Source organism: Lithobates pipiens, unplaced genomic scaffold, assembly GCF_037356315.1.
Source record: "Lithobates pipiens isolate NorthernLeopardFrog02 unplaced genomic scaffold, aLitPip1_a1.2 Scaffold_30, whole genome shotgun sequence".
NCBI lineage: Eukaryota > Metazoa > Chordata > Amphibia > Anura > Ranidae > Lithobates > Lithobates pipiens.
The window spans coordinates 47,267,795-47,281,233 of record NW_027507791.1 but is presented as its reverse complement, the minus strand read 5'-3'; the positions used below and the strand labels follow the sequence as shown (position 1 = coordinate 47,281,233).

Sequence of the window (13,439 nt, the reverse complement as noted above, 5' to 3'; positions counted from 1 at the left end):
CTGAAGCCAATGGCTCTGTGTTTGCATGCTTGGGGAATGCAAACTTTCCCTTTAAAGGGTAAAATTTAGCTTTTCACAAAAAAAAAAAAATGAAAAGGCAAACTAACTCCAACTATCCTGGCTACCCCTCCAGACCCCAATAGACATGATGGCCTTGGCCTGTGCTGCTGGTGTAGTGGTCCGTACACCGTAATACAGCCTTGGGTTTGTACACGTCGTAACGCTCAAAATGGCAAATGCTCGACCTAATGACCAACAAGAAGCATTTCTTTCTTCCAGGACACCTTTACCAGAATAAGCCTCAGATGTGCTTCTCATTGGTGAGTATGGTCACCTATTTGCGTTGATCAATAAGTAGTTGCCAGTGCAAAATTTACAATGGATCCTTACTCTGGGGCTGCGTATTACAGTGTAAGGACCACTACATCGGCAGCACAGGGTTTCACTACTGTGCAACAGGGTCAGGGTGGGTTGGCCATATTTGGAGTTAGTTCACCTTTTAATTTAAAAAAAAAAAAAAAAATTTTTGTGAAAAGGTGAACCTACCCTTTAAAGCAGTGATCATCAACCCTGTCCTCAGGGCCCACTAACAGGCCAGGTTTTATGTATTACCTTGGGGGAGATGCAGACTAGAATACTGCAATCACCAGGCAGCGAATGATATCACCTGTGATGTATTTCAGTTATCTTGCAAACCTGGCCTGTTAGTGGGCCCTGAGGACAGGGTTGAAGAACTTCACTCAATCAGCGTGAACTATTTTTAATTTTTGTGTTGATTGCATTAGTAAATTAGATAGGAAGTTGTATTATATTTACTTGTTTTAAACTTTTTTTTTTTTTTTGTTACTTCCCGATTCCCAGGCCTAGGCCAATGGTGTCATACATCCCAGGAGTCTTCAGGAGGGGGTTTTCTCAGCTAAGCACACCCTCCCATCTGCATGCCTGAGCTAAGGGCAGAGAGATTCCAGGAAGTAAATGAAACATGAATCATCTAAGCTTACTCAAGACTGCAACGGCCAGAAAAGCTTGGGGGTGGTGGCTTTCAAAGTGATGAAAAATAAAGCATGGAGACATGGACAGGTGAGTTTGCTTTCAATATTACAAATGGATTAAATAAATAGCGTTTTCGGGTTTGTGGTGCTCAGATGCAGTGTAGTTCCATTCATAGGTGAACCCTTGTTCTGGTGACCATCATCACCCAGCCAGAAAGTAAAGTGAATCCAACATTTTACAGCTGGCACTAGGACAGGAATATAGAGAAATCTTTCACAAGAGAAACCCATCTTGGTGACAACCATCGAAGAAGGGATTTCCCCTCCTTTCCTATTGTCCACGCAAGTTAATGGTGGCAAAAATGTTTAAGCCTTAGCTCCCATACCCAGAACAAGGACCCATTCAGGACAGAACCATGGGAGCTGCAACTGATGACATGCTCTTGAAGACACAAGCTTCAAGGGTGAGCCACTGACTAAGAACATGAAGTACTGACTCCATATTCTTGGTCATTGACTTACTTATCAAGTAAATAGGATAAGAACCCTGGCACTTGCTCTTGAAGGCACAAGCTTCTATGGTTTCCATCTAAGTCTTGACACAACGGAGTCATTGACCCAAGGTCAAGTATTGGCCATACATTTTCGTTCTTCAACTTACCCATCAAGTAAATAGAAGAGCTTTGGCACTTGTTCTGGAAGGCACAAGCTTCCATGGCGTCCATCCAAGTCTTGACACAACTTTGAGCCAAGAACATAAAGTACTGACACCACGTTCTTGGTCATTGGTTTACCTATCAAGTAAATAGGATAAGAGCTCTATCTTAACACAACTGAGTCATTAACCCAAGATCAAAGTATTGGCTCTACATTTATGTTCTTGGTCTTGTTCTTTAACTTAACCATCAATTAAATGGAAGAGCTGATTGAGTGAAGTTCTGCTTTAAAGGGTAGATTCGCCTTTTCACAAAAAGCGAATAGGTTAACTACAAATATAGCCAACCCGTCTGGATTTTGTTGCACGTAGCAGTTGTGAAGCCCTGTGCTGCCGATGTAGTGGTCCGTATACTGTAATACACAATCCTAAGTGCCCGTTCCCACTACCGCGACTTGTCAGGCGACTTAGCCGCCTGACAAGTCGCGTTCCATTCTGTACTATGGAACCGTTCTAATAGGAGCGACTCAAGTCGCTCCGACTTAGAAAAAGGTTCCTGTACTATTTTTGGGGCGACTTCAGGCGACTTGCATTGACTTCTATACAGAAGTCATTTTGCAAGTCGCCGCTGAAGTCGTGTGCAGGTCGCGTCTGTGAGTCGCGCTGCAAGTCGCGTCGCCCCTGTGTGAACGGGCACTAACAGTGAGTCGCTGACCAAGAACATGCAGTATTAGCTCCACATTCTTGGTTACTGACATACCTATCAAGTCAATAGGGGACAAGAGCTTGTTCTTGAAGGCAAAAGCTTCCACGGTTTTCATCCAAATCTTGACACAACTGTGAGCCAAGAACATGAAGTATTTGCTCAACATTCTTGGAGATTGACTTGTCTATCAAGTAAATGAGAGCTCTGAAACTTGCTCTTGAAGGGACAAGCTTTCATGGTTTTCATCCAAGTCTTGACGTAACTATGAGACATTGCCCAAGAACAAGTATTGGCCCTACCTTTTTGATCTTGGTCCTTGACTTACCTTGCGAGTAGAAAGGATAAGAGCACTAGCGCTTAGAAATTTTAAAAACAGATCTGATCAGCAGTGGCAGCTCCCACAGGATCCCTCTGAAGACAAACCATTGTCACAATCTGGAGCAGTTATGAAAACTGTGTTGTTGTCCACAGCAAATGCCATGGGACTGCGCACCAAACATCACGGAACTAAAGCTTTTTAAGCTGCTAGGAAAGTAAGTGATGACAGAGCACAACCTTTTCTGTAAATCTGCATCAGAGACGAAAAAGAGAAAAGAAAAAAAAAAAAAGAAAAAGAAAAAGAAAAAAAAAAATGAAAAAAGAAGAAAAAGACAAAAAAAAATGAAAAAAGAAAAAAAAAGAGAAAAAAATAAACCCTTTCTTAGCCTATTTACTATGAAATGTTGCATTTCGTCTGATATTCTCATGTAATCTTTTATGTCACTGAAACATTAAATACTCCTCTCTCTATTGTTGCTGAAATCCAGATATCAGTTTCTTGGTCGGTATGGAAGACTAGTGATTTTGTTGTTTCTGACATAAAGAGGCAAACAGCAAATCTTAGTCTCCACACTGCCTGGAAAGCGCTCTCCGAAGTATAAAAAAAAAAAATAAAAAAAATAAAAAAAAAAATGACATTGGCTGACATTCCGCCAACTGGTGTTCTTCCCTACAAGGACTTCTTCAAACAGGTGTTTAAAAGGGGACTCTTGGTCTGAAGCTTTTTCCCAGCCAAGGGCTCTCCAAAAGCCAGGACCGATTTTGTGTTCCAAGATGGGCTGCTCCATATATGCGTGTGATCTAGTGATATAGTGTTCACCTAAACGACCAACTTCAGTCAAGCAATACCCAACACCTCTTTCTGCACCACCTTTGTCACCCTCCACTATAATAAACTACCAAAAAACAAACTCAGTTTTGGTTAGACCTGGAGATAATCAGAACATGTCAAGTTTTTACCATTGTCAGCAGCACCCCCCCATGGGAAGAATAACCCTATTAGTCCTGCTGACCACTGTCTCCGACACCAAAAAACAAAAGGAAAACCTTAAAAGCTCCATACACATTATCAGTTTTTCCTTCAGATTTACCAAAACCATCTAATATGAGGTCAAACCTTAGGAGTTTCAATGTGTATGCAATCAGGCAGCCCCTTACACTACATAGTTTCATAGTTAGTAAGGTTGAATAAAGACACCAGTCCATCCAGTTCAACCTGAGTGAGGTGTCTGCAATTGTCCCTATCCCTGTACATTGCACACTCACATCATTCCCTACCCTCAAGGAGCCCACAATCCAAGGTCCCCATTCATATACTAGGGCCAGTTTGGGACAGAAGCCAATTAACCTACCTGCATGTCTTTGGAGTGTGGGAGGAAACCGGAGTGCCCGGAGGAAACCCACGCAGGCACAGAGAGAACATGCAAACTCCAGGCAGGTAGTGTCGTGGTTGGGATTCAAACCAGCGACCCTTTTTACTGCTAGGTGAGAGTGCTAACCACTACACCACTGGTAAACCTGAAAACAAAAACCAGCAGAAAATCTGATAGCGTGTATGAGGCCTAACATGAACAATGGGAAAATTTTCCATAAGGACACTAGTGCTGGTGGCCGATTGGACAATAATAGGGACACATAGATCTCCCCCTAGCATTGACCAGGGATAGGTGACAATCAAGGGTAGTGGGTGTTACAGGGCAGGATGTGTTAGCAATAGGACAGCCACATGCAACATCACAATGACAGCACTCAAGAATCCGAGGGGGTTGAGGGGTGTCCTTGCGCTACCCCTGACCACGAAAGGCTGGATGCTGTCAGGAGGACATTAACTAGCGGTGAGGCTAGATTTGGTCTATAGCAGGGATATGCAATTAGTGCACCTCTAGCTGTTGCAAAAGTCCCATCACGGCTATGGGCGTCATGCTTGTTGCTGTCAGAGTCTTGCTATGCTTCATGGGAGTTGTAGCTCTACAACAGCTGGAGGTCCACTAATTGCATATCCGTGGTCTATATACATCCATATTAACCACTTGCCACCCCATTCACAGTACATTTACTGAGCAGGCGGCAGTAAGGTGTACCCGTACATCATCAGGCTTACTTCCTGGTTTTCAGAAGCATGTGTGCACGCCCCCTGCTGTTCTGCGGTGTGATTGGGCACAGCACAAGTTTGTCACGAGTTACAGTCAACGCTTTTGGGTATATACCTGCTGGTCGGCAGTGGCCAATCACAGCACTGATCTCAATTTGTAAACATACTCTTGCTGCTCAGCACCTAACCACTGCCAGCCCTTGCAAGATGTAGCAGAATACATTTTGCCCTAAATTTATGAAGAGATTTAAAACAAAGTAAAACAGATCTGGGGCGTTTTCTTGTTTTTTTTTTTCACGTTTTTCTGTCTTCTTACGTTTATATAATGAAAAAAAAAACCTATACCTGCAATCTCGATATATTAATATTTCATGTATATTTTCTTCTGTATGATGTTGAAAGTTTAAAATTTAAAATAAACAATTACAAAAAAAAACCTCCAAAAGAAAGCTCTATTTGTCTGAAAAAAAATTCAGTGTTGCATGACTGTGCATGTGATAAAGTAGCGCAGTGTTGAAAAATGGCCTGATGAAGAAGGGGGTAAAACCTTCCAGTGGTTAATACTGTCCCCGCTGGCTCACATTCTGAATGCAGAAAGAATGGCGTCCCCCATACACATTGGTTACTCACTCCCCTTTCCATTTCCTGTATGAACATAGACAAAGAGGGGGGATCACACACACCTCTTCCCCTGCACCATTTCAGAAGAAGATGGACATCACAACGAGGAAAGGAATTTTCCACCTTGTTCTATTAGCATAAAATGTCAATTTTAATAAAGCAGATTGTGAATTTGTATGTTAAATAAAAATTTGATGGAAGTAAATGTGTGAAGGAGTATTATTCCTTACAGCTCATGCATAGGAACCAGAGTATAGTATCCATGTGGGAGGATGTGATCTAGAACAAAGCTTTCTTAAAGTAGAATTGCAGTCCATATGGAACCAAGCCTAAACCTGCTGGAGACCGGGGGAGCTCTGACACCAAGTAGATGCATCTTCCTATGGCAGGGGGGTTAGTGGGTGTGGGAGCCGTTGTAGGCTTAGAGCTTAGAAATCTACTTTAGGCTTGATTTTTTACATTCACAGGATAGAGCTGGTTGCTAAGCAGTGGGTCGGGAAGCCGACTGTCGCATCCTCAATAAGCGATGAGTCATCAGCTGTCAGGGCCTTACCCGCTGACAGCTGAAAAACAAAACAAAACACTGCTGTAAAAAAAACAAAAAAAAAAACACTGCTGTAAAAATAAAAAAACATTGCTGTAAAAATAAAAAAAACACTGCTGTAAAAAAAATAAAAATCAAAACGTCTTTCTCCTTCAGTCTGGTATGGATTTTGAAGGGGACACCCCCGACGCCAAGATTTAAAAAAAAAAAAAAAAATGCATAGGGTCCCCCCCCAAATCAATATCGGACCCTTAGAGCATACAGGAAAGCAAGGGGATGAGCGAGTGGCTGTATTCTGTCAGAGCCACCGGCTACCCGCTAAAAACAAAAAAGGCAACTCTTGTGCTGAGGCCGGCTTCCTCAGTTGTGATGTCCCCCCCGCTGCCCGACATCACTTATATAGCCATGGCTGTCACAAGGGGGCGGCCTCTCTGGGTGACATCATCAGATAGCCCCTCCCCATGGCCATATAAGCATTGTCAGACACGGGGGGGCCGGGGGTCAGGACATCACACCAGAGGATAACAGCCTCAGGACAAGAGTGGCCTTTTATTTTTAGCGGGTAACCGGTACCTGCTCCCACTGCCAGCCGACTTGGCTCCCCCCCAGCCTCCTTCCCCTGCTGCCGGGCCATTCACAAACCCAAAAAACGCAGGCGACAGCATCCAAAGAGCCAATGAACCCAAATCAAAACTTGTGTGAGAACACCGCTGTACTAGTGGAGAGGTAAGTATCCGAATATTAGGACCCCTTTCACTCTGGGAGGTGTTTTTCAGGAGCTACAGTACTTAAAGTATAGCCTGAAAAAAGCCTCAGCTGCAAACAGTGTGAAAGCCCGAGTGCTTTCAAAAGTGCACAAAGTCATGCCAGCAGCTTCTTTGCAGCAGTGAATACACCACTCCTGCCCATTGAAAACAGCAGCATTTTGCGGGTGTATTTAACCCCTTTTCGGCCACTAGATCGATCGATGGGCGCCTCTTATCTGCTGATGCCCGGGGTGGCTCAGTGTGAAAGGGGTCTAAAAGTAAGCAGCTACAGACTTTTTTTTTTTCTGAAGGAGCCCAGAGCTCCACTTTAAACTGACACCAAAGAGCCCAGAGCTCCACTTTAAAGCCCCATACACACTATCAGTTTTTCCTTCAGATTTACCAAAACCATATAGCATGAGGTCAAACCTTAGGAGTTTCAATTTGTATGCAACCAGGCAGGCCCTTGCACTACATGGTTTTGGTAAACCTAAAGGAAAAAAAATCAGCAGAAAATCTGATAAGCGTGTATGGGGCATAAACCGATACCAATACGGACTAACCCGTGTAAGAAAGTTAAATATACTTGGCCATTTTCAGCCCGATCCAGTGGCAGCTGCAAGGGGGAAGAGAGAGCACGGGCAATGGTTAAGAAATTCAGGATTGACGACGTCATCCATAGGCCAGCTGTTGTACGCTCTCCCCGGCAGCCATGTTTTTTTTTTCCTTTACAAAGGTCAGCATAGGAAGTGGGAAATATGGGGGACATCAGGTGGCAGCCCACCAGACTCCTTTTTTAAAAAGAAATGAAGGCTTCCATTTTTGAAACCATCAATACATTTTTTTTTTCCCCAATTTCAGCCTAATTGTGCAATTAAATGTAGTACCTTTTTCCAGATTGGTAAGTGCTACAGGGGCTTATTGCAGTCCTTCAGTCGCCTTGAGTACAAAATCTTCCTTCTGGTATAGAGTCAGGTATAATATACAGTGTATACACAATGCAGGACGGCCCGAGACCAGAAGATCTCCATTCTCCAGTGTGCGCTGCCCCCAAGTGGCTACAGAGGGAACTCGCATGTCCACTCATCGCCTGCACCAATGAGCCCGATCAATTCTCCTCCTCTCTCTTCCAACCCCCCCACCCCTGGTTTCCCACTACATCCTGGGAAATGTACTTCTTCTGCAGGCCCTGCAACTTGCATAGATACTAGAGGAAGCCCAGCACTGGACCTGCACATCTTTTGAAAATGATCCCAGAAGACGAAGAGTCCCCGAGATTAAGGCAGGTAGTAAATGGAGGCTGATAAATTAGAAATGGTCAGGGGGAGAAAAGAGCCCACCAAAAGCCTTATTTCACTATGAAAACTTACAGTAGTAATACAGACTAAAAAAACTTAACTAGTATTAACGTGTTACTAAACCCCAGGAAGGGCACATGCATTTACTATATCTGGTCTCCCACGGCACACAAACGCAATAGTTTTAGTAAATATAAACTGCTAAATACCTTTTCCTATCAGCAGTCTTGTGACTTCTAGCAGTGTCTGGGTAAAGCTTGTAGGAGGAGTTTTCATTTTTCTTCAACTGTCTTATGAAGCTGCATGACCCCCTATCTGGACAGTGCTGATCACATGCACCCCCTCCCAAAAAAACAAAACAAAAAAAACACACATGCACAACTGAGCATGTGCAAAGTGCCCCCAAGGCTCCGTACCTTCAGGTGATGGATTAGGGATCATAACTGCCCATTTACACCACAGAGGACTAACCCCTTAAGTGCCACAGTGAGTATAACAAGCATGCTTTACTGCATATAAAGACTGAATTTACTGTTGCAGGATAGATAGATTATATATAAAAAAAAATTCTCTCCATTTTATCATCTATATATTAAAAAAAAAAAAAAAAAAGATATATAGCTTATATAATCTATCCCAATTTTTTATATATATATATATATATATATATATATATATATATATATATATATATATATATATATATATATATATATATAAACTTTTTAAAAATATATAGAGATGATAAAAATAAATAATATTTTATAGATATATATTTTTTCTCTCTATTTTATCATCTCTATATATTTACATTTTTTTGGGGGATATATTATATATACACTCTATTTTATAGCTATATATACACACACACCCCTCTCTCAAAAAAATCTATATTATATATCAAAAAAAAGTAGAGAGAATATATATATATATATATATATATATATATATATATATATATATATATATATATATATATAGATAGATATATAATATATATTATATGAGAGATATATTATATCTCCATCTCTGATAGATATATCTATATTCTCTCTCTCTATATCTAGATTGTATCATCTCTATATTTAAAAAAAAAATAAATAGGCTGGAACTCTACTTTTAAAACTCCCACAAAAGGTAGACTAATCATTTAATACAGCCAAGCCCACCCCTCCCCCCATCCCAGGGACAGAAACACACAAACGCCATTTTGCCAAGATGCTTTTAGTGACCACGATCTTACGCACAGAGAAAAAAAGGAAAAAAATATATATATATTAAAAAAAAAAAAAAAAGAAAGAAAGGTACGGAAAATATTCCAGTTAATGAAACCAGAAGATGCTCTGACCAAGTTTCTGACCGTTTTACCAGTCCAGGTGCCGTGAGGTTTATGGAACCCAGATGAGGGGGGGGTACAGCAATTACCTGCAAGGCCCCGAGATTATTCGTGCTTAGCTGTGGTCTGTGCGCAAGTTCAGGAAAAAATAAAACATTTGGTTTATTGTTAAAATCAAATTCTAATGAAAATAAGAATTCACTTAATTAGGGCAACAGAGGTTTAAGAAAAATAAACGAAAAAAAAAAAAAAAAAAAAGATAGGGGCCAGAAAAAAAAAAAATTCTACACGTTTTTGAGGCTTCGCAATATCCGCCGAGCAGTCAACTGTAGATTAGTGAGTTAAATAATTATGAGCAATTAGCACTAGTAGCGGGTGTAGACTGTCCTGTGTATTAAACAGCGAGGGCGGCTGCCACGGGGTTAATGCGGAGCTGACATTGGGGGGAGGAGCGAGGCCGCGGCGAATTACCAAACGGCTCACACCCTGAGGGGGCGAGGAAGAGATGATGTGTGTACAGACTGCGCCACTGAGGGCCCTCTTCAGGAAAAAGAAAGCAGGGAAGTCCGATTCAGAGGTGTTATCCTTGTCAGCAGCGGGGCTTGGCCACTTCCCATGATGCTCGGCGGCTGAGGCCAGTACAAGGGCCGGGATGGTACTGTTGGGATTTGGCGTATTCCTGCATTGTCCGGATTGGGGGAGGTCTTTGTCATTAGGAGGGCTGGGAGCCCAACAGTCTCTCGATGGCTGCGTTGATGTCTCCGCCTGTTGCTATGAGCGCCTGCAGGTTGGCTTCGCGGTTTATGAAGCCCATGGCGTTTAACTGGTCTAACTGGGACTGGAAACGAACTTCCGGTGTCTGCCCCTGCAAGGCGAGAACAGCATATTAAACCAGATATTTCAGGAGGGAGAATATATATATATATATATATATATATATATATATATATATATATATATATATATTTTTTTTTTTTTAATTAGACATTTATACCCAGCGTAAAAAAAAAAGGGACTAAGCATTTATACCCAGTGTAAAAAAGGGACTAAGCATTTATACCCAGCGTAAAAAAAAGGGACTAAGCATTTATACCCAGCGTAAAAAAGGGACTAAGCATTTATACCCAGTATTAAAAAAAAAAAAAAAAAAAAAAAAAAAAAGGGACTAGACGTTTATATCCAGTGTAAAAAAAGGACTAGACGCAATTGTGAACCAATATAAAAAGACTGCATTGTATACACAATCAGCAATTTCTCACCAACTATAGGATGAGAATATTTCAAGACTGGGCAGCCAATCAGCCGGGATGACGGCGAATATTTCTAAACCCCCCCACAAGAACGCAGTTCTCAGGATTCTTACCGGAGAGCTCCCTCCTGCGAGGAGTTGAATCATCTGCTGCATCATCTGTTGCTGAGCACTGCTGCTGCCCCCTGCTGGAGAGGCACTGCCGGGTGTGGAGGGGGTGGTGTTGTCAGGGGCTGTGCTTCCGCTGGACGCCGGCGGCACTCCGGGGATACTGAAAGCACCAGAACTGTAGATTAAAAACCCATTAAGAATAAAAAGGGAACACAGGAGGCTCCGAGGGCCGATTCCCTCCATGTTGTAAACCTAAAACATGGGCACAGCTGTAAATAAACCCAATCACCACACTTTAATATGAAGAACGGGAAGTCACATTTCCCAGCATGCATTGGGAACACATCCCCCAAGCGACTGACATCAGGATCTAATACTAGTGGGCATGTGCAGCTAGCAGCAGAGGTTGGTCACTGCAATAGGAGCCATGGACCAACAGAAAAATGAAGGTAAAAGTTTCTCTGCAAAGAGCTATTGCCCCAAATTCACTCACCAAACCATCACTTTAATGGGTTAAGCACATTTCTACATACAAAAATAAGCTTAATAGTGTGGCACTGTCCCCCCCCCCCGGTTCTGTGGGCAGCTTGTCCAAATCCCATTCTGCGTATATTTAAAAAAAATAATGATATAGATTATATATATATATATATATATATATATATATATATATATAAAGAAAAAATTATAAATTTTTTTAAATAAGCAAAACGTCTGTCACTCAGATGTGAACAGGGGCCATTCAAATGAATAGGATCTGGCTTGTTAAGCATTTTAGGCCCCGTTCACTCGGGTGTCAACAGGGCATAAATTTATATAGAGAATATATATATATATATATATATATATATATATATATATATATATATATATATATATATATATATATATATATATATATCCCCCCCTTTAAACTTTCCTTGGTGTTCCTGTTCCACTTGAAAGCCACCATGTTGCATTATGAAACCTTTCCAAAAGACATGCAGCCCACTACCCAAACAGGTAATTGTTAGCCCTTGAGCGGGGAAGCGTCCCGCCCCTGTGATGTCATGACTTCATAGGGAATGAATATGCTGAACATCCGTACAAGGCAGCAGGGCAGGGCCATGAACTGGAAAGCTTTGATCTCACCTGGATAGCAGGCCGGGGGCCTCCGTCTGTAAAGTCTGTAGGCCTTGCTGGATTTGGAGAAGTGCCTGCATGGCTCGGGGATTGGAAATGACAGAAAGAGCTTCAGGATTCTGCATCTGTGGATAAAGATCACATTAATGACATGAATAGAAAATGGTGTTGGATAGAACCGATTTCAGTATCTCATGCTGTACAAAGGAGCGCAAAACTCACAAACACACCTAAATGAGCAAAGATTTGGGTCAGAAAAAAAAAAAATAAATAATAGAAATCGGTTGTTCGATAATTGTTTTTTTTGTTTTGTTTTTTTAGATCCTATTGGCTGAGCTCTATCTTTAAAAAAAAAAAAAAAAAAAAAAAAAAGGTTTGCTTTAAAGTGGTTCTAAAGGTTTACCTTCATGCCTTCTGTGCTCTACCCCCCCCCCCCCCCCCCCCAACTACACTCACCTAAGCCAAATCTTCCTCCAGCACTTTGCAAAGGAGCCTCGGCCTTACTGGGTCTCTCCCTCCTCATTGACTGAGACAGCAGCAGAAGCCAATGGCTCCCACTATTGTCACTCACATAAAGTGAGCCAATAAGGAGAGAGAGTGGGGCCGAGCCACGCTCCGTGTGTGAATGAACACAGAACAGCAGCTCTGGAGTAAGCCTCAGGTGCCCCCCATAGCAAGCTGCTTACTATGGGGGTACTAGGCATTAAGCAGGCGCAAGGAGTTTAAATTAGTATTTTTTTGCTAGAAAATTACTTGGAACTCACATATATAATATATATATATATATATATATATATATATATATATATATATATATATATATATATATATATATATATATATATATATATATATATATATATATATATATAATTTATTATTTTCAACATTAAATCTCTGCTTTCTAGAAAAAAATAAAATAAAAAAAAGAAGGGCAGTGTTTACATTAATTTGCCAGAGCTGAACATTGTTTCTGGCCTCCCAGGATCAGAGATGGTCGGGACCATGCGGTCCTTGGCCAGCTCTGTAGTAACCCACTGCCAGACTGGATCGCAGGCTCTCTGATCACCCGGCAGAGCCTGGAGAAGCGCAGATGGGCAGAGGATGCACCCCCCCCCCCCCCCTGCAAAAGTTATCCAGAGGCTAATCAGCCACTAAGATGGCTTTTACACTGTAGGGAATCGCTGGCTGAAAAGAAAGATATCTGTAGCTGCAACCATCATCCAGATATCTCCACCGCAAGTCCAGGACATCATATGGGCGGAGAGTGGTTAATATCACTAGGTATTACAATATGCCCTATATACAAGTCCCTGTTCCAAAGAGACTGTACAAGGATGAAAATCAGATGGAAAGACCTCATAGAAGGTGAAGACCGCAAACAACCTACCTGCTGTAGAAAGACGGGTAGCTGAAGTCTAAGCTGTTCCTGGAGCTGGGGGTTACCCGCCAGAATAGGATTATTACCGATCATCTGGAAGAGAATAAAACGTCACATCACGCTGGGTAATACCGATACAGAACCAACAGCAATTCATAGAACAATGGCAATACAAGCAACCAGTCAAGTTCTAAATATAAATCTATGCCAACAGTAAGAGTAAAAGCATTAAAAAAAAAAAAAAAAAAAAAAAAAAAAAAAAAAAAAA

The 13,439-nt window shown here is 41.7% G+C and overlaps 1 protein-coding gene across 2 annotated transcripts in view; it reads right to left on the bottom strand.

Moving 5' to 3' along the window:
- Positions 1–9,445: 9,445 nt before the first annotated feature.
- Positions 9,446–13,439, bottom strand: part of UBQLN4 (ubiquilin 4) — a 30,297-nt gene continuing 26,303 nt past the window's right edge. Inside the window, exons 8-11 of one of the 2 annotated variants that reach the window (XM_077464171.1) lie at positions 13,181–13,264; positions 11,800–11,915; positions 10,672–10,843; positions 9,446–10,173 (exon numbers count right to left, since the gene is read on the bottom strand). In XM_077464171.1, the coding sequence (XP_077320297.1) occupies positions 10,021–10,173; positions 10,672–10,843; positions 11,800–11,915; positions 13,181–13,264 (525 nt within the window). In that variant the 3' untranslated portion in view covers positions 9,446–10,020. The remainder of the gene's footprint in view (positions 10,174–10,671; positions 10,844–11,799; positions 11,916–13,180; positions 13,265–13,439) is intronic. The other variant, XM_077464172.1, reaches the window with a different exon arrangement.